Genomic DNA, 24,324 nt, shown 5'->3' on the forward strand with positions numbered 1-24,324 from the left:
CCAGTGGACTGGATACCTTCCCAGATACTGTCTTAGTATTTCATCCAACCATTTCTATGGAGGAAGGAGCCTCATTCCCTATGGTTGTGAGGACATTTGAGGTCCTAGACCTTGAGCTACCCACTGTGGCTGCCAAGACAAATGCCTTGACTGAGGTGTTCAGCTGGGGTCACCACGTCTGAACCACTTCTCCTGTTTAGCAAAGCCCTCACAGATGTCCTACTTTAGACCTGGTCCAAGCCCTGCACAGGAGCTCCTGTGAATAGGTTGATTGCCCACCGCCATTGCCCCATCCCAGGGTACCCCTGTTTCTTCACTACACACCCGACCCCGGAGGTCTTGGTGGTCCCAGCCTCCATTTCCAAAGTAAACCCTGGCACATTCTCTACCACTCACCCCGACAGGGAATCCAAGAGGGTAGATATTATGGGGAAGATGTTCTCTTCCAACCAGCCTGACACTGCAGTCGGTGAACACTGCATGTCTTTTGGGCTCATACTCCTACTCACTCAGAGGCTTGGTTGCGCATATGCTGCCTATAATCTTGGAGGAGGCCCTAGCCATACTCTCCTACGTTATTGCTGATGGGAAAGACAGAGCTAAGTTTGCCTTACATTGTGGCTGGACACTACCAACTGGCTATGTAGAGCAGTGTTGTCATCGGTGGCCTTACAGCACCACGTCTGGCTGAGGAGAACTCGCTTTTGTGGGGACATCCAGGCCTAACTCATGGACATGCCCTTTCATGGCTCAAGTTTCTTTGGAGACAAGGCTGACTGAGTGCTGGTGTTGTTGGGCGTCATGTCATGTGTGACTCTTATGATTCCATTAGACTGCTGGACTTGGGACGGCAGCACCACCGCTTATGGGTGACTGATTCTCTCCCACACCAGTTTGTCAACTGTCGACCTAATCCTACCGGCTTGCTAGCAGTACCTCATCCAGACTCAAAGGGTGAAGGTGGTTTGTGGCAGTCTAGCACATGATACTCTAGTAACTTCTCAGGGGAGTTGCAGTGAACAAGTCATATCCTTTTCTCTCAGCAATGATCTTCAAACTTACGCAGACAAAGAAAAAGATGCAGAATAGTTTTCAATACAACCATAAAGTTAATGAGACATAACAGGATTAGGATTGTGAAAACCGATGATGTAAAAATGGACAACAACATATTGCAATAAACATGAATAAATGATTCCTACCAAAGCCTGAGCATGACAGTATTAGCCCAATCTGTTTGTTCTGAGTCCATGAGAGACACACCCACCCCTGTTACTTTGGCAAGACGGTCTGCCCTCCGACACCTCATTTGGCTGTAGAGACAAGGCTGAGGTCGATTGCAAAATGGCGTACAGAATGAATGAAAATTCCTGGCCGGAAGGACCCTTCTAACGACCCTTGGCCTACATGGTGTTTACACAGATAAACATGTTTTGTTCTGCAAAGTAGGCCTGACGTGAACACGTGCCCAAGTTTTAGATTGTTACGCAGTCTTGTGGCAGCAATGCCAAACCTTATCCTGTGCCATTCCCATTCAGTTCTTGTCAGCCCTGAGGCAAGGAACACCATGAAAAATGCAATGCATAACAATAGCCTGTTCGCTAAATGCCAACTGATTATGATAATAGAACACCAGAGCTGAAAGTTGGCTATTCTAAAATGAATAGCAGAGGATGTTATCTAGGTAAAAGGGTACAGGCCACAGACCTCAGGTAAGCTAAAATATATGTGACCGAACAAGACTAAAATGGACCCACAGCACTGGAGCACATCAATGCCAGCAGCAGACCGCAGTCACTCCTGGGCCAGGGCGGCCATCCGGACTCCACATCAACCTGTGGAGCTCTGAGCGATCCAGTTGACATTGAAAGCCTTTCTATCCCCATCAAGGGAAGGCGAGTGCTAGTGTTCACGGACAACACCTCCTCCGTTTATGTGATACTGCAACAAACAGGGTCAGGTGGGGTCATGGATTCTCTCTCAAGAGGGCCTGCATCTCTGGACATTGCTGGAACATCAGGGCATTTCCCTGGTGGTTTGCTGCTTGTTCAACACGTGGCGGGCTCTCTGAATGCCAGAACGGACAAGCTTTTTTGTTGGTCTTTGGCCTGTGTGCACTTTGTCACTGCTAAGCAATTCTAAAGTGCATATGATCATGATCAACAGCTGGATGAGCAGTAATTGGCTCAAACTCAATGGGGAAAAGACTGAAATCATTTTCTTCAGTTTAGATACCAAAATATGAAGCCCCCGATGGTGGCCAAAGTCCTGTAGTGAGTGCCCAGCCCTGCGCTCCTCTGCCAGAAATTTGGGAATTGTTTTCGACAGATCCCTCTCATTTGAGCAACAAGTTAACCAGACGGTTAAATGTTGTTACTGGGCATTAAGAACGCTTAAGAAAATGTTTCTCTTTCTTCAGGGAGACCTGAAAGTTCTGGTGGTCCTGGCGCTGGTGATGTCCAGATTGGACTACTGTAATGCCTTAATGTTGAATATTAGCAAGTCCGCACTCCATAGACTACAACTAATCCAGAATTCGCAGCTCGTTTGGTTTTAGACCTCCCACGCGCCGCATCAGCTAGCATCTGCCTCAAACAACTCCACTGGCTTCTGGTGGAAAAACTGATTACGTTTAAGACTCTCTGTTTAACCTATAAGGCCCACCATCAAGATGGCTGCGATTACCTTAGATTAGCTTTGCAGCCCTACCAGCCGGCTTGGCTGCTTAGATCTTCATCTCGGCAGCTTATTTCGGTGCCTCACTGTCATAGCGGGATAAAGCCTTCTCGGTGGGGGCAGCTAGACTCTGGAACACCCTTCCCTAGGCGATTAGGCAGGTGGAATCATACTTTGGTTTTAGAAAGAAATTGAAAACTTTGCCGTTCTCCCATTAGGATGGGGTACCATGGAATGGCCACGGCATTTGATCCCGTTCTGTTTTTGTATTCTTACGACTCAGTGGTACTCCTCAGCGCTTCGAAGCTACGACCGGTATGCGCTTTACAAATGGCTTACAATACAATACAATACAATTCCCTAAAACATGGTAAAATGGGCTTACACTTGATTGGCATATTGGCACACAATACAGGGACTAGGTGTGCCTGGAATTGCCATCACAGGCAGGATTGTGGGGGGCGGAACTGTGCACAGCCCCACTTAAACTTCAAAAGGCTGTGCCCCACTCTCACACAAATCAGTTCACACTAACCTTTTGTGCCTGCACACAGACTGGAACCAGGTCAGGGAGGAAGGAAATATCAAACATTTCTGAGAGGAAAAGTCTCTAGAGGTTTCTCCCACTACAGTGGAGGCACCAGGTCAAAAATAGGACCACTCTTCAGATGACTTCTGGACCTGAAGACTCAGAAGAGGAGCTGCTTTGCTGCAAGGACTGCCTAGCTGATCTGCTGTTCTTCTGCCCTGCTACCCGAGGAAGAAGGACTGGACCTGCAGGTTTTACCTGCAACCACCAGAGTGACTACAAGGGATAGTTGGCTGGCCTCCTGTTCCGAGCTACATTGGCAGAACAAGCTCCAACACCCTTCTACCCTGCGCCTGGACTTTGCCTGTAGTGAGACCTAACTCCACAAGTAGTGCCTTCCTAATCCTGAACCCTTGGAAATAGGGATAAAGGTGAGGTCTACACCCACACTGATGACGCCCTCAAGACCGCCGAACACCTACACTTCCGCATCCACACCGACCCCAACACCACTCTCAGAGGAACGCTCATCTACAGACCTCCTGGACCACGAGCACCTGTCAGCGAATCCATCGCCGACCTCACCAGCACCCACGCACTCACTTAAACGGATTACATCCTCCTCGGGGACCTAAATTTCCACCTGGAGAACAACAATGACACCAACTCCACTACTCTGATCGACAACCTCACAAACCACGGCCTCAGACAACTCGTAAACACACCAACCCACATCGCCGGCCACACGCTTAACCCCATCTTCTCCTCAAGCGCCCACGTCACCTTCAACCACACCACCGTACTCCACTGGACCAACCACCACTGCATCCACTTCACCTACAAGAAACATACCGAGCACCATCGCACCCAACAACCACCCCGCCGATGCTGGAGCTAAGTTACGGAAGACCAGCTTACCAACACCCTCACCCAGAACCCACCCTCCGACCCCCCCGATCCAGACACTGCCGCCCACAACCTCACTCTGTGGATCAACAATTGCGCCAACATCCTCGCGCCACTCAAGAAACCCACCGACAACCAAGCCAGAAGAAAAGCCGCCTGGTTCACCTTCTTCCACCGAAAAATTGCAGACATCCACAACAGCTTCAACAGCACTCCCACGCCAGACACCACCCCCGAAAGCTCCACCTGTGCAAACCGCCTGACCTCCTGGACCAACGTCAATGACACAGAGACATGCAAGATCATGAACTCCATCCACTCAGGATCTCTGTCAGACCCCTGCCCCCACCACGTATACTACAAGGCTGACTCCACCATTGCCCCCCAACTACGGAAGGCCATCAACATCTCCTTTGAAACAGCAACTGTAGGAGGCTGGACTGGCTTGTAGTGAGTACCAAGGGGTACTTGCACCTTGCACCAGGCCCAGTTATCCCTTATTAGTGTATAGGGTGTCTAGCAGCTTAGGCTGATAGATAATGGTAGCTTAGCAGAGCAGCTTAGGCTGAACTAGGAGACGTGTGAAGCTACTACAGTACCACCTAGTGTCATATGCACAATATCATAAGAAAACACAATACACAGTTATACTAAAAATAAAGGTACTTTATTTTTATGACAATATGCCAAAGTATCTTAGAGTGTACCCTCAGTGAGAGGATAGGAAATATACACAAGATATATATACACAATAGCAAAAATATGCAGTATAGTCTTAAAAAACAGTGCAAACAATGTATAGTTACAATAGGATGCAATGGGGAAACATAGGGATAGGGGCAACACAAACCATATACTCCAAAAGTGGAATGCGAACCACGAATGGACCCCAAACCTATGTGACCTTGTAGAGGGTCGCTGGGACTATTAGAAAATAGTGAGAGTTAGAAAAATAACCCTCCCCAAGACCCTGAAAAGTGAGTGCAAAGTGCACTAAAGTTCCCCTAAGGACAAAGTAGTCGTGTTAGAGGAATAATGCAGGAAAGACACAAACCAGCAATGCAACAACTGTGGATTTCCAATCTAGGATACCTGTGGAACAAGGGGACCAAGTCCAAAAGTCACAAGCAAGTCGGAGATGGGCAGATGCCCAGGAAATGCCAGCTGCGGGTGCAAAGAAGCTTCGACTGGACAGAAGAAGCTGAGGTTTCTGCAGGAATGAAAAGGGCTAGAGACTTCCCCTTTGGTGGACGGATCCCTCTCGCCTTGGAGAGTCGTGCAGAAGTGTTTTCCCGCCGAAAGGACGCCAACAAGCCTTGCTAGTCGCAAATCGTGCTTTTGGCGTTTTTGGACGCTGCTGGGGCCCAGGAGGGACCAGGAGGTCGCAAATTGGACCTGAAGAGAGAGGGGACGTCGAGCAAGACAAAGAGCCCTCACTGAAGCAGGTAGCACCCGGAGAAGTGCCAGAAACAGGCACTACGAGGATGCGTGAAACGGTGCTCGCCGAAGTTGCACAAAGGAGTCCCACGTCGCCGGAGACCAACTTAGAAAGTCGTGCAATGCAGGTTAGAGTGCCGTGGACCCAGGCTTGGCTGTGCACAAAGGATTTCCGCCGGAAGTGCACAGGGGCCAGAGTAGCTGCAAAGTCGCGGTTCCCAGCAATGCAGCCCAGCGAGGTGAGGCAAGGACTTACGTCCACCAAACTTGGGCTGAAGAGTCACTGGACTGTGGGGGTCACTTGGACAGAGTCGCTGGATTCGAGGGACCTCGCTCGTCGTGCTGAGAGGAGACCCAAGGGACCGGTAATGCAGCTTTTTGGTGCCTGCGGTTGCAGGGGGAAGATTCCGTCGACCCACGGGAGATTTCTTCGGAGCTTCTGGTGCAGAGAGGAGGCAGACTACCCCCACAGCATGCACAAGCAGGAAAACAGTCGAGAAGGCGGCAGGATCAGCGTTACAGAGTTGCAGTAGTCGTCTTTGCTACTATGTTGCAGGTTTGCAGGCTTCCAGCGCGGTCAGCGGTCGATTCCTTATCAGAAGGTGAAGAGAGAGATGCAGAGGAACTCGGCTGAGCTCATGCATTCGTTATCTAAAGTTTCCCCAGAGACAGAGACCCTAAATAGCCAGAAAAGAGGGTTTGGCTACCTAGGAGAGAGGATAGGCTAGCAACACCTGAAGGAGCCTATCACAAGGAGTCTCTGACGTCACCTGGTGGCACTGGCCACTCAGAGCAGTCCAGTGTGCCAGCAGCACCTCTGTTTCCAAGATGGCAGAGGTCTGGAGCACACTGGAGGAGCTCTGGACACCTCCCAGGGGAGGTTCAGGTCAGTGGAGAGGTCACTCCCCTTTCCTTTGTCCAGTTTCGCGCCAGAGCAGGGGCTAAGGGGTCCCTGAACCGGTGTAGACTGGCTTATGCAGAATTGGGCACATCTGTGCCCAAGAAAGCATTTCCAGAGGCTGGGGGAGGCTACTCCTCCCCTGCCTTCACACCATTTTCCAAAGGGAGAGGGTGTCACACCCTCTCTCAGAGGAAGTTCTTTGTTCTGCCATCCTGGGCCAGGCCTGGCTGGACCCCAGGAGGGCAGCTGCCTGTCTGAGGGGTTGGCAGCAGCAGCTGCAGTGAAACCCCAGGAAGGGCAGTTTGGCAGTACCAGGGTCTGTGCTACAGACCACTGGGATCATGGGATTGTGCCAACTATGCCAGGATGGCATAGAGGGGGCAATTCCATGATCATAGACATGTTACATGGCCATATTCGGAGTTACCATTGTGTGTAGTGCACGCGTGTAATGGTGTCCCCGCACTCACAAAGTTCAGGGAATTGGCTCTGAACAATGTGGGGGCACCTTGGCTAGTGCCAGGGTGCCCTCACACTAAGTAACTTTGCACCTAACCTTTACCAGGTAAAGGTTAGACATATAGGTGACTTATAAGTTACTTAAGTGCAGTGTAAAATGGCTGTGAAATAACGTGGACGTTATTTCACTCAGGCTGCAGTGGCAGGCCTGTGTAAGATTTGTCAGAGCTCCCTATGGGTGGCAAAAGAAATGCTGCAGCCCATAGGGATCTCCTGGAACCCCAATACCCTGGGTACCTCAGTACCATATACTAGGGAATTATAAGGGTGTTCCAGTAAGCCAATGAAAATTGGTAAAAATGGTCCCTAGCCTGTTAGTGACAATTTGGAAAGAAATGAGAGAGCATAACCACTGAGGTTCTGATTAGCAGAGCCTCAGTGAGACAGTTAGTCACTACACAGGTACCACATTCAGGCACACTTATGAGCACTGGGGCCCTGGGTTACCAGGGTCCCAGTGACACATACAACTAAAACAACATATATACAGTGAAAAATGGGGGTAACATGCCAGGCAAGATGGTACTTTCCTACACAACCCCCCCCCAAACGAAGGACAATAAGACTAGCCATGACCTGATGAGTCTTCATTGTCTAAGTGGAAATATCTGGAGAGTCCATCTGCATTGGAGTGGCTACTCCCAGGTCTATGTTCCACTGTATAGTCCATTCCCTGTAGGGATATGGACCACCTCAACAATTTAGGATTTTCACCTTTCATTTGTTTTAGCCAAAGTAGAGGTTTGTGGTCTGTCTGAACAATGAAGTGAGTGCCAAACAAGTATGGCCTCAACTTCTTCAGAGCCCAGACCACAGCAAAGGCCTCCCTCTCAATGGCAGACCAACGCTTTTCTCTAGGGGTCAACCTCCTACTAATAAAAGCAACAGGTTGATCCTGGCCCTCAGAATTAAGTTGTGATAGGACTGCCCCTACTCCTAATTCAGATGCATCAGTTTGGACATAGAATTTTTTAGAGTAACAAGGGCTTTTCAGGACAGGTGCAGAGCACATGGCCTGCTTCAGCTCCTCAAAAGCTTTCTGACAGTTTGCTGTCCATAATACCTTTTTAGGCATTTTCTTGGATGTGAGGTCATTAAGAGGGGCTGCAATGGAGCCATAGTTCTTAATGAACCTCCTGTAATACCCAGTGAGGCCTAGGAAGGCTCTCACCTGAGTCTGAGTGGTAGGGGGAACCCAATCAATAATAGTTTGGATTTTCCCCTGAAGTGGTGCAATCTGTTCCCCACCAACAAGGTGTCCCAGATAAACCACCTTACCCTGCCCTATCTGGCACTTTGAAGCCTTGATAGTGAGGCCTGCCTTTTGCAGGGCCTCCAAAACTTTCCATAGGTGGACCAGGTGATCATCCCAGCTGGAGCTAAAGACAGCTATATCGTCCAAATATGCTGCACTGAAAGCTTCCAGCCCTTGCAGGACTGTGTTCACCAACCTCTGAAAAGTGGCAGGTGCATTTTTCAAACCAAAAGGCATTACAGTAAACTGGTAATGTCCTCCAATGGTAGAAAATGCAGTCTTAGGTTTAGCATCTTCTGACAATTTGATCTGCCAATACCCTGCAGTCAAATCAAAAGTGCTTAGATACTTGGCTGATGCCAGTGTATCTATGAGCTCATCTGCCCTGGGTATAGGGTGAGCATCAGTTTTGGTTACCAAGTTGAGACCTCTATAATCTACACAAAACCGCATTTCCTTCTTTCCATCTTTAGAATTGGGTTTTGGTACCAGTACCACAGGAGAAGCCCATGGACTGTCAGAGTGCTCAACCACTCCTAGTTCCAACATTTTCTGAACTTCTTGCTTTATGCAGTCCCTGACATGGTCAGGCTGCCTATAGATCTTACTTTTGACAGGTAAACTGTCTCCAGTATCTATAGTGTGCTCACACCAAGAAGTGGTGCCTGGCACAGTAGAGAAGAGTTCTGAAAATTGTCCTAGGAGATTTATGCAATTGTCTTTCTGCTCAGCAGTAAGACAATCAGCCAAAACTACACCTTCCACAAGAGCATCTTGTTCTGTGGAAGAGAAGAGATCAGGTAGAGGATCACTGTCTTCTTCCTGTCCCTCATCAGTTGCCATGAGAAGGGTGAGATCAGCCCTGTCATAGTAGGGTTTCAGGCGGTTGACATGGAGCACCCTAAGGGGACTCCTGGCAGTGCCTAAGTCAACCAAGTAGGTGACTTCACCCTTCTTTTCAACAATTGTGTGGGGTCCACTCCATTTATCTTGGAGTGCTCTTGGGGCCACAGGCTCCAAGACCCACACTTTCTGCCCTGGTTGGTACTGAACCAAAACAGCCTTCTGATCATGCCATTGCTTCTGGAGCTCTTGGCTGGCCTGAAGGTTTTTACTGGCCTTTTTCATGTACTCAGCCATCCTTGATCTGAGGCCAAGTACATAATCCACAATATCCTGCTTAGGAGCTTTTAAAGGTTGTTCCCAACCCTCCTTTACAAGTGTGAGTGGACCCCTAACAGGGTGTCCAAAAAGAAGTTCAAAGGGGCTGAAGCCCACTCCTTTCTGGGGTACCTCCCTGTAGGCAAAAAGGAGGCATGGTAGAAGGATATCCCATCTCCTGCGGAGTTTTTCAGGGAGACCCATAATCATGCCTTTGAGAGTTTTATTAAATCTCTCTACCAGTCCATTTGTTTGTGGATGATAGGGTGTTGTGAACTTGTACGTTACACCACACTCCTTCCACATGGCCTTTAAGTATGCAGACATGAAATTGCTTCCTCTGTCTGATACTACTTCCTTTGGGAAGCCCACCCTGGAAAATATTCCCAGGAGGGCCTTTGCCACTGCAGGAGCTGTAGTGGTCCTTAAAGGAATTGCTTCAGGATATCTTGTGGCATGGTCCACTACCACCAAGATAAACCTATTGCCTGAAGCAGTAGGAGGGTCAAGGGGGCCAACTATGTCAACCCCTACCCTTTCAAAGGGAACCCCAACCACAGGCAGTGGAATAAGGGGTGCCTTTGGGGTGCCACCTGTTTTGCCACTGGCTTGACAGGTTTCACAGGACTTACAAAATTCCTTTGTGTCCTCAGACATCCTAGGCCAATGAAACAGGGGAACAAGCCTGTCCCAAGTTTTCATTTGTCCTAGGTGCCCAGCTAAGGGAATGTCATGTGCCAGTGTTAGGAGGAACTTTCTGTACTCCTGAGGAATCACTAATCTCCTGGCAGCTCCAGGTTTAGGATCCCTATGCTCAGTGTACAAGAGGTTGTCCTCCCAGTAAACTCTGTGAGAGTCACTGACATCCCCATTAGCCTGTTTGACAGCTTGCTGTCTGAGACCCTCTAATGTGGGACAGGTTTGCTGTGCCACACTCAGCTCCTCTCTGGCAGGCCCCCCTTCACCCAAAAGCTCAGCAGTGTCTGCTTCCAGCTCCTCTGGTGTAGGTTCTGCACAGGGAGGGAATTCTTCTTCCTCAGAAGTAGAATCCACTGTAGAGGGAGGGATAGTAGGAAGTGGTTTGCTTCTACTAGCCCTAGCTTTAGGGAGCACTTGGTCCATTGTTCCAGGATCCAAGCTTCCCTGTCCTTTTTGCTTTTTGGCCTGAGCCCTTGTTAAAGCAAAAATATGCCCTGGAATGCCCAGCATTGCTGCATGGGCCTCCAACTCCACATCTGACCAAGCTGATGTCTCCAAATCATTCCCTAATAGACAGTCTACAGGTAAATCTGAAGCTACCACAACTTTCTTTGGACCAGTTACCCCCCCCAGTTGAGATTTACAACAGCCATGGGGTGGCTTTGTGTTATGTTGTGAGCATCGGTTACTTGGTACTGGTGTCCAAGTATGTGTTGTTCAGGGTGCACCAGTTTCTCAATCACCATTGTGACACTGGCACCTGTGTCCCTGTAGGCCTGGACCTCAACACCATTTATTAGGGTTAGTTGCTTGTACTTCTCCAAGTTATGGGGGCAAGCAACCAAAGTGGCTAAATCAATAGCCCCTTCAGAGACTAAAGTAGCCTCTGTGGTCTCCCTAATCAGACCAACCCCAACTAAATTACCAAAAGTGAGCCCAGCTACTCCCTTGGATTGGCTATTAGTAGGTTTGCTCCCACCACCACTGCTATTAGTAGGGACACTAGGTGTAGCAGTAGGGGTTGTAGTGGTAGGAGCTGTGGTGCCTTTCTTTGGACAACTGGGATCTGTTGTCCAATGGCCTTTTATTTTACATAAATAGCACCATGGTTTCTTTTCCTTGTTCTGATTAAAGGAGGATTTGGACCCACCACCCCCACCAGAGTGTTTTTGTGGGCCTGATGAAGACTCATTTTTAGATTTGTCCCCACCCTTGTCAGAAGACTTACCATCCTTCTTTTTGTTGCCATCTTTGTCACCCCCTGTATGAACTTTTCTGTTCACTCTTGTTCTGACCCATTTGTCTGCCTTCTTTCCCAATTCTTGGGGAGAGGTCAGATCAGAGTCCACCAAGTACTGGTGCAACAAATCAGACACACAATTATTAAGAATATGCTCTCTCAGGATCAAGTTATACAGGCTGTCATAATCAGTAACTTTACTGCCATGTAACCACCCCTCCAAGGCCTTCACTGCCTGGTCAATGAAATCAACCCAGTCTTGTGAAGACTCCTTTTTGGTCTCTCTGAACTTTATCCTGTACTGTTCAGTGGTTAAGCCATAACCATCCAGGAGTGCATTCTTAAGAACTTGGAAATTATTAGCATCATTTTCTTTCACAGTAAGGAGCCTATCCCTACCTTTTCCACTAAATGATAGCCATAGGATAGCAGCCCACTGCCTTTGAGGGACATCCTGTACAACACAGGCCCTCTCAAGTGCAGCAAACCACTTGTTAATGTCATCCCCCTCCTTATAAGGGGGAACTATCTTGTGCAGATTCCTGGAATCATGCTCTTTTGCAGGATGACTATGGGGAATACTGCTGCTGCCACCATGGGTATCTAAACCCAACTTCTGTCTTTCCTTCTCTAATTCAAAAGACTGTCTATCCAAATCCAGCTGTTGCTTTTTAAGCTTCAGTCTGGTTTGTTCCACCCTCAACTTATTGAGTTCCCTCTCTAACATTCTGTCATCAGGGTTGGTGGGAGGGACATTTCTAGAAACAGAGCTATGATGGGAATGAACAGAAGGAGACCTGTCCCTTACAGAAGCCAACCTAACAGCTTGGTTTACAGAAACATTACTACCAGTATGGTGAGAATAAATGCTTTTGCTATGATGTGAGACAACACTATTTATTTGGTGTGGCTCATCATCATTACCATCTATGCTAGATTGTCTAGTAATGGGCAGGCTAGGAAGTTTCTTTCCTGAATCTTTTCCTGGGGGAGTCCCTGAATCAGATTGGGAACTATTAGGTACTTTTTCAACAGATGGGGCACCTATGGCCTTATCCTGTTCTCTAAGCATGTTAAGTAACAGTTCCAAGGAAGGATTCTTCCCTACACTCAAACCTCTCTCTATACAGAGACTCCTTGCTCTTTTCCAGCTAAGGTTGTCATATGCAAGTTTGGACAGATCAACACTTTGGCCTGTGCCAGACATTTTTTAGAGAGAGTTAAAGTGATAGATAAAGAGAAAAAAGTTTTCAGAACTTTTTGGAAAGACAGAAAAAAACTTTTTAAACTTTTAAGAACTTTTTGAAAGTTTAGGAGTACTTTTCAGCACTTAGAAAAGAGTGAAAAGAGGAAATGCAAAACTTTTTGGCTATGTGTATATACACTGACCTTGTTTTGTATATTTTTCTCTTATGAAAAGTACAATGACAAGAGTGGTAAGTAGTCTCAAGCACTTATCCCACCACTGCACAACCAATGTAGGAGGCTGGACTGGCTTGTAGTGAGTACCAAGGGGTACTTGCACCGTGCACCAGGCCCAGTTATCCCTTATTAGTGTATAGGGTGTCTAGCAGCTTAGGCTGATAGATAATGGTAGCTTAGCAGAGCAGCTTAGGCTGAACTAGGAGACGTGTGAAGCTACTACAGTACCACTTAGTGTCATATGCACAATATCATAAGAAAACACAATACACAGTTATACTAAAAATAAAGGTACTTTATTTTTATGACAATATGCCAAAGTATCTTAGAGTGTACCCTCAGTGAGAGGATAGGAAATATACACAAGATATATATACACAATAGCAAAAATATGAAGTATAGTCTTAGAAAACAGTGCAAACAATGTATAGTTACAATAGGATGCAATGGGGAAACATAGGGATAGGGGCAACACAAACCATATACTCCAAAAGTGGAATGCGAACCACAAATGGACCCCAAACCTATGTGACCTTGTAGAGGGTCGCTGGGACTATTAGAAAATAGTGAGAGTTAGAAAAATAACCCTCCCCAAGACCCTGAAAAGTGAGTGCAAAGTGCACTAAAGTTCCCCTAAGGACCAAGTAGTCGTGTTAGAGGAATAATGCAGGAAAGACACAAACCAGCAATGCAACAACTGTGGATTTCCAATCTAGGATACCTGTGGAACAAGGGGACCAAGTCCAAAAGTCACAAGCAAGTCGGAGATGGGCAGATGCCCAGGAAATGCCAGCTGCGGGTGCAAAGAAGCTTCGACTGGACAGAAGAAGCTGAGGTTTCTGCAGGAACGAAAAGGGATAGAGACTTCCCCTTTGGTGGACGGATCCCTCTCGCCTTGGAGAGTCGTGCAGAAGTGTTTTCCCGCCGAAAGGACGCCAACAAGCCTTGCTAGTCGCAAATCGTGCGTTTGGCGTTTTTGGACGCTGCTGGGGCCCAGGAGGGACCAGGAGGTCGCAAATTGGACCTGAAGAGAGAGGGGACGTCGAGCAAGACAAAGAGCCCTCACTGAAGCAGGTAGCACCCGGAGAAGTGCCAGAAACAGGCACTACGAGGATGCGTGAAACGGTGCTCGCCGAAGTTGCACAAAGGAGTCCCACGTCGCCGGAGACCAACTTAGAAAGTCGTGCAATGCAGGTTAGAGTGCCGTGGACCCAGGCTTGGCTGTGCACAAAGGATTTCCGCCGGAAGTGCATAGGGGCCGGAGTAGCTGCAAAGTCGCGGTTCCCAGCAATGCAGCCCAGCGAGGTGAGGCAAGGACTTACCTCCACCAAACTTGGGCTGAAGAGTCACTGGACTGTGGGGGTCACTTGGACAGAGTCGCTGGATTCGAGGGACCTCGCTCGTCGTGCTGAGAGGAGACCCAAGGGACCGGTAATGCAGCTTTTTGGTGCCTGCGGTTGCAGGGGGAAGATTCCGTCGACCCACGGGAGATTTCTTCGGAGCTTCTGGTGCAGAGAGGAGGCAGACTACCCCCACAGCATGCACAAGCAGGAAAACAGTCGAGAAGGCGGCAGGATCAGCGTTACAGAGTTGCAGTAGTCGTCTTTGCTACTATGTTGCAGGTTTGCAGGCTTCCAGCGCGGTCAGCGGTCGATTCCTTATCAGAAGGTGAAGAGAGAGATGCAGAGGAACTCGGCTGAGCTCATGCATTCGTTATCTAAAGTTTCCCCAGAGACAGAGACCCTAAATAGCCAGAAAAGAGGGTTTGGCTACCTAGGAGTGAGGATAGGCTAGCAACACCTGAAGGAGCCTATCACAAGGAGTCTCTGACGTCACCTGGTGGCACTGGCCACTCAGAGCAGTCCAGTGTGCCAGCAGCACCTCTGTTTCCAAGATGGCAGAGGTCTGGAGCACACTGGAGGAGCTCTGGACACCTCCCAGGGGAGGTGCAGGTCAGGGGAGTGGTCACTCCCCTTTCCTTTGTCCAGTTTCGCGCCAGAGCAGGGGCTAAGGGGTCCCTGAACCGGTGTAGACTGGCTTATGCAGAATTGGGCACATCTGTGCCCAAGAAAGCATTTCCAGAGGCTGGAGGAGGCTACTCCTCCCCTGCCTTCACACCATTTTCCAAAGGGAGAGGGTGTCACACCCTCTCTTAGAGGAAGTTCTTTGTTCTGCCATCCTGGGCCAGGCCTGGCTGGACCCCAGGAGGGCAGCTGCCTGTCTGAGGGGTTGGCAGCAGCAGCAGCTGCAGTGAAACCCCAGGAAGGGCAGTTTGGCAGTACCAGGGTCTGTGCTACAGACCACTGGGATCATGGGATTGTGCCAACTATGCCAGGATGGCATAGAGGGGGCAATTCCATGATCATAGACATGTTACATGGCCATATTCGGAGTTACCATTGTGAAGCTACATATAGGTAGTGACCTATATGTAGTGCACGCGTGTAATGGTGTCCCCGCACTCACAAAGTTCAGGGAATTGGCTCTGAACAATGTGGGGGCACCTTGGCTAGTGCCAGGGTGCCCTCACACTAAGTAACTTTGCACCTAACCTTTACCAGGTAAAGGTTAGACATATAGGTGACTTATAAGTTACTTAAGTGCAGTGTAAAATGGCTGACGTTATTTCACTCAGGCTGCAGTGGCAGGCCTGTGTAAGATTTGTCAGAGCTCCCTATGGGTGGCAAAAGAAATGCTGCAGCCCATAGGGATCTCCTGGAACCCCAATACCCTGGGTACCTCAGTACCATATACTAGGGAATTATAAGGGTGTTCCAGTAAGCCAATGAAAATTGGTAAAAATGGTCACTAGCCTGTTAGTGACAATTTGGAAAGAAATGAGAGAGCATAACCACTGAGGTTCTGATTAGCAGAGCCTCAGTGAGACAGTTAGTCACTACACAGGTACCACATTCAGGCACACTTATGAGCACTGGGGCCCTGGGTTACCAGGGTCCCAGTGACACATACAACTAAAACAACATATATACAGTGAAAAATGGGGGTAACATGCCAGGCAAGATGGTACTTTCCTACAGCAACCTTTCCGGAAAGTTGGAAGCACCCCGAAATCCGCGCCCTCCTCAAGATGCCCAAAGCAGACCCCAACGACCTCAAGAACTTCCGACCGATCTCCCTACTCCCCTTTCCCGCAAAGGTGATTGAAAAAATAGTCAACACACAACTAACCAGCCACCTCGAAGACAACAACATCCTGGCTCCCTCCCAATCCGGCTTCAGATGAAACCACAGCACTGAGACCGCCCTTCTCGCCTCCACAGACGACATCAGACGTCAAATGGACAACGGCAAAACATCAGCCCTCATCCTCCTGGACCTATCTGCTGCCTTCCACACAGTCTGCCCCCGCACCCTGGAAACTCTCCTCCACGAAACCGGAATCCAAGGAAAAGCCCTTGACTGGATCATCTCATTCCTCTCCGGCAGAACCCAGAGAGTCCGCCTCCCCCCCTTCCGCTCCGACGCCATCGACATCATCTGCGGCGTCCCCCAAGGCTCAACCCTCAGCCCGACGCTGTTCAACATCTACATGGCCCCCCTAGCACAAGTAGCCCAACAACACAACCTCAACATTCTCACCGACGACACCCAGCTCATCCTCTCGCTCACCAAAGCCCCGCGCACAGCCAAAATCAACCTCCACGAGGGAATGGAATCCATCGCAGAATGGATGAAAAGCAGCCGTCTGAAACTCAAATCGGACAAGACTGAGGTCCTCATCCTAGGACCCACCCCCTCTGCCTGGGACGACACCTGGTGGCCTACCGCACTTGGAACCCCACCGACACCAACCAACCACGTACGCAACCTGGGCTTTGTCCTCAACTCCTCCCTCACCATGTCTAAACAGGTCAGCGCAGTCTCCTCCACCTGCTACAACACACTCCGCATGCTCCGTAGGATCTTCAAGTGGATCCCGACAGAAACAAAAAGAACGGTGACACAGGCCCTCGTCAGCAGCCGGCTAGACTACGGCAACGCACTCTACACAGGCATCCCAGCAAAAGACCTTCTAAGCCTCCAACGCATCCAAAACGCCTCCGCCCGGCTGATCCTCGACATACCCCGCCGCAGCCACATCTCCCACCACCTGAGAAACCTTCACTGGCTCCCCGTGGACAAGAGGATCACTTTCAAGCTTCTTACCCACGCTCACAAAGCACCCCACAACACCGGACCAACCTACCTGAACAACAGACTCAGCTTCTACACCCCCACCTGTCAGCTCCGCTCCGCAAACCTCTCCCTCACCGTCGTCCCCCGCATCCAACGAAAAACTTCCGGCAGCAGATCCTTCTCATACCTCGCCGCCAAAACCTGGAACACGCTCCCTACCAACCTGCAACAGACTCAAGACCTACTCACCTTCAGAAGACTCCTCAAGACATGGCTCTTCGATCAGTAACATCAGCTCCCCCCACTGCCCCACCCCCTGAACGCCCCCCCCCCCAGCGCCTTGAAACCCTTGCGGGTACGTAGATCGCTTTACAAATTCAATGATTGATTGATTGAAAGGTGCTCTGCCAGCCCAGCTTTAGTCCCCATCAGAACCAGTGTAGTGCAGCGCAACCTGACACAACTCTCACAGCTCCTCATCGGGACTGAAGCAGCCTGACGCAACTTGACTCATCTCACATCACAGCTCCTCATCAGAACCGACACAGCGCAATGCAACTCGAGACACAACTTGCTTCTCAGCCCTCACAGCTCCTCTTCGGATCCAACACAGTATGACACAACTCATTGCAGGGCCCTGCATTGCTCATCGGAACCAACACTATGCAGTGTCTCTCGATGCAGTACCTCTCATTGTTCCTCAGAACCGCTACTCTGCGACGCAACACCCACATCAGTGCCATAAGGTACAATTCTCAGCAGGTGTACCCTGTTCCTTGTATCCGGCCCATGATCCAACTTGTGACTTTGTCCTGTCCTCGCACAGCCAGATGGCCACAGTTGGTGGTTTGTGCTTTTGCACACTCTTTTTACCTAAACCTTTAAAACTGCACATCTCCGGTTCCAGTAATTGGATTTTTTTTCATTTTGGTGTCAAATAATTTTACTCTATTTTTCAAAACTGGTGTGGGATTTTTCACTTTTACTGTTTAAGTGCTGCATAAATACTTTGGCCCGTATTTATACTTTTTTAGCGCCGCATTTGCGTCACTTTTTGACGCAAAAGCGGCGCAAACTTGCAAAATCCAATTGTATTTTGTAAGTTTGCGCCGTTTTTGCGTCAAAAAGCGGCGCAAATGCGGCGCTAAAAAAGTATAAATACGGGCCTTTATACATTGGATCTAAGTTAAGCCTGACTGCTTTTGTGCCAGAGTACCAGATGGTTAGACACAGGATAACTGAGTGACTGTTTGTAGTTCATACATCAGATATATGTTTACTTTCCCTGAAGTTATGTTTGTGAAAGTATCTGCAGCAATACGGACATGTTCCATAAGATTAATTTCTTTATTACACCTAATTTAACCTACCTGAAAGTAATTAAAGCATGGGTTATGCTCCAGTTAATAATAATATGCAAAAAAACAGTTAAAGCAGTAGATGACAGATTTAGAAATCTCTTTGTCTTGGGTAAATGCAACCCATTTGTTCTGCGCAGTCTTTTGCCCAAGTCCTGCAAAGTTCTTTTGCCAGATATCAGAAGAAAGGTAGGAAACAAAAGGACTGGTTGATTTTGGTTAACCTGAGCTTTTGTCTAAATATGTTGCTGTATCCTGGACATTCAGTTTAAAAATACTTGGTACATTAGAATTGTTTCCTTTCCTTTTATGTAGATTTTACATATTTTTAGTACTTTTCTTAATTCTTAGTTAATAAACCGATACCATGTTAAATAGAAGATGATTCTCTTCCAGAATAATTTCTGATAGTGGGTTTTTCAGGATATTGTGCAGCTAAGCAACTAAAAGGATTTTTTATTCCACAAATGAAATACAGTAAATATTGCATAGTGAAGTGATACCTTTTAAGTGATGAAATGCATGTTGCTTTGGATTTGAGATTACTCTTATATTTCTAGGATAATTCCACTGAATTTGATCTATCGTCCTGCAAATAACATCCCTTATGCAACAATAGAAGATGATTTGGAAGGACGATTTGAGAAATATTGTATAAAGGACAAGAGTGGAAACCTGCATATGAAGAATACTTCAGAGATTGAAAAGAAATGCTGTGCATTCCAACACTGGGTTTACCAATGGACAAATGGAAATGTCCTTATAACTGATTTACAAGGTACGATTTCAATTACCTACTAGTCTACTACAATATAAGATTACATATGCCTAGAATGTAGTGTTTGAGAGTCCTTTTCTCATAACAGTCTTTGAGGATCCTCACACTTATGATCCAGCGATCTAACATAACATGTGACACTGTTTTAAAACATATTTCCACAAATCTCAACCACGTGTTTCTTTTCCTGATGAAAGAATGAAGTAAAATGTAAGGGTGGTTCATACCTCTTTTCCCACAGCAGAGACCATTGTACCTGTAGATAAAGTTATACATATTATGACACTATGCACTACAGCGTTTCTGATGCAACTGAATGTGTCGTATTTCATTTATCATCAGTGCTTGTGGTTATTAGTTACTTGCGGCAAACGGGGATATATCCTTCCTTTATGGTGGAAACATCCTCATTGTTGAACTTAATCTGTCATTTTTCCCTACCATTTTCTCTAGTGATTTATTTCAAAAGTATTTTAGATCATAACAATGATTGGTTATTTTGTTATTTAGTCTGTGTTATCTCACAGGGTTTTTTCTTGTGCCAGTGACAACAAGTTAACATACTTAACATTATGAAAAGCGGCGGCTCCTCCGCTACGGCAGAGGAGTGTCACCCCCGCGAGTAGCAGCAGCTGCAAAACTTTAACAACAAAAGGATAATAAACTATGGTTATTATCCTTTCATTGTTAAAAGGGCGGGTCATTTAAGATGACAGGAAGTGCACTGGGCACTCCCCTCAGTGTGCATGTGTGTTTGGCCGGCCGACTCGAGCCGGCCAAACACACATGCGCATTGTGCTGTCTCAAGCTGGAGAGAGCAGGCACAGGCTCCCAGTCTGCCTGGGAGCAACCTGGCTGGGTGCTCCAGCCAAGCAGCGTCAGGATTGGCCACAGGGCAGGCTGGGAGCCTGTGCCTGCTGTGAAGACAGAGGAGCTGCGGTGCAGAACGCAGGTTCGTTTTTATTTTTTTATTTTATTTTTGAATGTAATGTTTTTATTTCCCCTTTTTGACGCACGCATGCCATCCCGCCGACCAGTTTTGTTAAAGAGTCATTTCCAGGTGGCACAAAGCTACTTTCACCGCCTGAAACCAGATTATCCAGGGAATCAATCACACATCATGTGCTATGTACAGGAGGGGTTTGCATAGCCAGATATAAATGAGATTCTTGGGGCATGGGACGAGGGATTGTAGGTGTTTGTATTTCTGGTTGATGTGATTTATTTGCTTTTCTGTTACTAGTCTGTGGTTCCTTTCACACTACCTTTTTTGCAAGGAAAATTGTTCTTCGATATCTATTTGCATCCAAGATTTGATTGGAACTGGCCTTTTGTGAGACAGTTTCCATAATGTTCCGGACCTAATTTCTTTTATTTTCGAAACCGTCTGTAAAGTAATTTCTGTCTGAGGAAACATCCCCGGTATTCAATGCCTCAACATCGCTTGTGAGGCATTACTTTTGTATAATGCTACACCCTACTCAGTTTAAACACATATGTAATAAAACTGCATTGAAGATTTGGGTCTCTTTTAGAGTTTGGTGAATGGGGTTCGCCGTCGCAAAGGCAACTGAGTACCCTGTCTGTCAAAACCTCGGTCCACCCTCCTAATTTTGAGATGAGCTCACCTTAAGCTTTCCATGGTCAGAGCGCTCATTGGCTCCATCCATGGAAAACAGTTGAGTAGAGGCTGTTGGAAAAAAGACATTGCAACACCTGGTCTACTTAGTTAGGGTGGACAGTGTAGTATCTTTTTTCCTCTATCCCTCACAGTCTGGGGAAACAGGGCAGTGAGAGACAGAAAAACAATAACTTCTCCACACCCTTGGAGAGAACTCCAAGAGTGTAGGGGTCTTTAGTTTTTATTTTTTCAGAACTGAACTCCTGTTTTTTTTTAGTTGTTTCTGAATACCAAAAAAAAGTTTAGTGAACTGATAGCGCCATCCAATCATTTTGTACATTGAAAGAAACTGCTGCGACAACTAGGCCAGAAGTCATCTCTAAATTTGACGGGCAGAGGACCCTCTGTCAAACCTTAAATCAAACCTAATAGGAGGAGTAAGTAGCTTTACTGCTATGTTAAACAGAAAGAAGACATTGTGATGTGCCAGCAAAGTAAAGTATCATTGAAAGAAGTCATGGGTATGAGAAGTCCATTAGTGGAAGACTCCACATGCTGTGTTAACTCTTTAATCCTCTATTCAGACCCACAGATTTTAAGCCGGGCCATGACTGTAACCAACGGATGTTAGTCACAGATACCCTTGTTGTCTGCCTATGAACACAGCTCAACCTTGTGATGAATTAAAAGGGCATTCGTGACTGGGAGGCCAAGCTCATCGTCACCAAACTCTGCAATTTCCCAAAAAACTCACAATCTGAGTCTATGGCATGATGGTCCCTGACCAAGTTGAGGTAGCAGACCGGCTTTCGCTCATCATCAAGGTCAGGGTGCTCAACTCCAAAAAGTCACTCAAAAAACATAAAACATCCAAGCATGGGTCTCCCTCATCATGCCGCTCCCACAACTTGGAGCTGTGTGATGCTCCAGGCACCTGTAGGGCGTATAATAATTCCCCCCACAGAGAGCTAATTCTAACACTAGTCGTGCTTTGACCCTTTCTCGAATTTACAGCAAAGCCACAGAAGCAACACCATTTTAAGGTAGCCACGGAGGATATCTTTGGTTCTGGAAAGGATCCTCTGCAGCACCTATGGGACCCATGATCCAGGGGCCCTCCAGTCACATAAATGTGGGTGGATCCCTCCGTAACCACTGACATCGCACAAAGGGTCAACCCTTTCTCTGGTGTTAGCACCATCTGTTCCGGCCTCAGCACTACCCACAATTCCACCCTTGGTGGCACTCACAATGCCACCCCAATGTCATGATCACCGCCCCCGGCTCGAGTATTGACGTGGATGCCAATGACACCAACCCCGGACACAGTGGCAGTATTTCTATCTGACTCAGAGACCCAACCCTCACTGCCCAGGATTCAATATTATACAGAGTCAGACACCTATGCCCCACAATATGACACTAGGGACACTGACTATGATGATGACAAGCAGGATGAGGATGATGGCAACATATTTGGCAACCTCCACCGTGCCAGTTGTCTAAACACTTGGTCAGACATTAAACTGTCCTCACCTAACACTATGGTAGCTGAGGGCAAAACCAATGTACTTACATACGTCCTCAACCAAGCACAATCCACCCAGGAGCCTCTCCGACCCTTTAATGAAGCCCTAACGGATAGTCTGGTGAGCAGAACCAGGATCGTGCCTGTCATTAGTCAATAGACAAGTGGCACAGGTTTGCTCCTGGATAGCCAGACTTTTTTCTTCAGCATTCTACTTCAGAGAGCTTAGTAGTTCAGGCCTTTACTACCTGAACCTCAATTCTTTCCTAACCACCCCACCTGACAAAGAAGTAAAAAGGATGGAGACATTCGCGAAACAGAAGTTCTCCAGTATTGGATCTTTCTTAGATTCACATGCTTAAATCATTCCCTGTCATTGAATTAGGAGTCCCATGGTACCATCATAAAGCAGTACATGACATTACTATAGGTTATAATGGCCATGAAACATTCACTTTAATAACTTATCCATATCGTTTGAAAAGAACCGAACTCCAGCCAATCAGGTGACAACACCCTCTAAAAAACTTCTCACAGAGGCTGGTTCCCTCAGATTTTGTACTGCATGTTGTGTGAATGAGTCTTCCTGAGCTCTGCTCAGTTTTCTTCAATTAGTTTGAGTTATTTGGCCTTCAGGCTATCTACCTGATACCATGTTAGTCATCAAAGAAAGGACTTTTTAGGCCCTGAGGCACCTTTGGGAGGAAAAGACTTCATTCTGAAGACTCACTCAAGGACTGTATCTACTGCCTCTACCCTACACATAAGGTAAAGGACTGCAAGATCTGTTGCACCTTTTCAACTAAGACCCTAAATGACAAGAAGTGGAGTCTTCATTGGTGGCTACCGAAGATAAAATCCAAGAAATCTCTTTCTGAGGAAGAATATAGTGACACAGCTTCTACCGCTCAGCAGAGGTCATGGAAAAGGTTGCGTGACCAGGGACATCAGCGAAGTCTAGGAAGGTCTCAAAAAGACTCACCAACTACCCAAGCAACTCAAACCGCAGCCGCCACAAAAATACTTTCATTTCTCAGAGGCAGCACACGACTGGCCAAGATGGGGTCTTATCTCCTTCCACCTTCCTGGCTTGAGGGGCCTCACGTCTAATCAGTGGGTGCTTCAGATTGTGCAAAATGGATACTCCCTACCCTTTGTGTCCTGACCACCCATCCCAGATATGCCATCTGCACCACAATACCTATCAGGGGACCACTTGTCCATATTCTGTGGAGAAGTTCAAGGAATCTTGGCTAAGAGTGTAATATAGAGGGTGCCAGCATCAAAGATTGGGACTGCTTGCTACCCCTGTTACTTTCTGGTGCTGAAGAATGGAAGCCTACGTCCCATCCTAGACCTTCACACTTTGAACTTCTTCCTTTGGTAATACTATTTCTCCTTGGCCAAAGTGTGTCTGCCCTGGATCCAGGAGACTGGATGGTAACTCTGGACTTGCAGGATGCATATTTTCACGTCCCTCAGTCCCACAGACTATACCTGCAGTTTCAGGTAGAGCAAGAGCACTTTCAGTTTGGTATGCTTCCCTTTGGTCTTATCAGTACATCTCTGTGGTTAACAAAGGTGATGGTAGTGCGTGCTACCCATCATTTGAGAAAAAAAAGCAATCTCCTAACTTGATGACTGGATGCTGAAGGCAGACTCGCCGCAAACAGTAATAAACAACCTCCAGAAGATGGCCAGCCTATTGAAACGTTTTGGTTTTTCCATCATTGTGCCGAAGTCACACCTGACACTTTCACAACGGCTCCCCTTTATTGAGTCATTCTGGGTACAGTGTTCTTATGAGCCATCCATCCGCCTCAACATGTCCAGGACATTAAGGCTGTGTGATCCCTTATGTTTCAGGTCTTGACTTGGGTGTTAGTGAGAGAGGCTCTGAGGCTTCTTGGCAGTGGGCAGTGGGCTCCGCACCAAAGGACATATAAGAGTCCTTCTAGGTGTCAAGGGAGACCGTAGAAGATCTGCAGTGGTATCTTCTCAACCACAATTGGACCAGTTGCAGACGCCCTCCCTCCACAACCTATAGCTAAACGGTGTGACAGATTTGTTACTGGGTTGTGGAGGTCATCTGGGAGATGTGGAGATCAGAGGACTCTGGTCATTGACGGAGTCTCGCTGCTACATCAAGTTGTTGTA

General features: G+C 47.6%; 1 protein-coding gene across 2 annotated transcripts in view; it reads left to right on the top strand.

Annotated features, from left to right (window-relative positions):
* Positions 1-24,324, top strand: part of ALPK3 (alpha kinase 3) — a 996,430-nt gene that overhangs the window by 890,798 nt on the left and 81,308 nt on the right. For both annotated transcript variants that reach the window (XM_069222021.1, XM_069222022.1), the window contains one exon: positions 18,801-19,018. In XM_069222021.1, the coding sequence (XP_069078122.1) occupies positions 18,801-19,018 (218 nt within the window). The remainder of the gene's footprint in view (positions 1-18,800; positions 19,019-24,324) is intronic.

The sequence above is a fragment of the Pleurodeles waltl genome, chromosome 3_1 (assembly GCF_031143425.1).
Source record: "Pleurodeles waltl isolate 20211129_DDA chromosome 3_1, aPleWal1.hap1.20221129, whole genome shotgun sequence".
NCBI classification, from domain to species: domain Eukaryota; kingdom Metazoa; phylum Chordata; class Amphibia; order Caudata; family Salamandridae; genus Pleurodeles; species Pleurodeles waltl.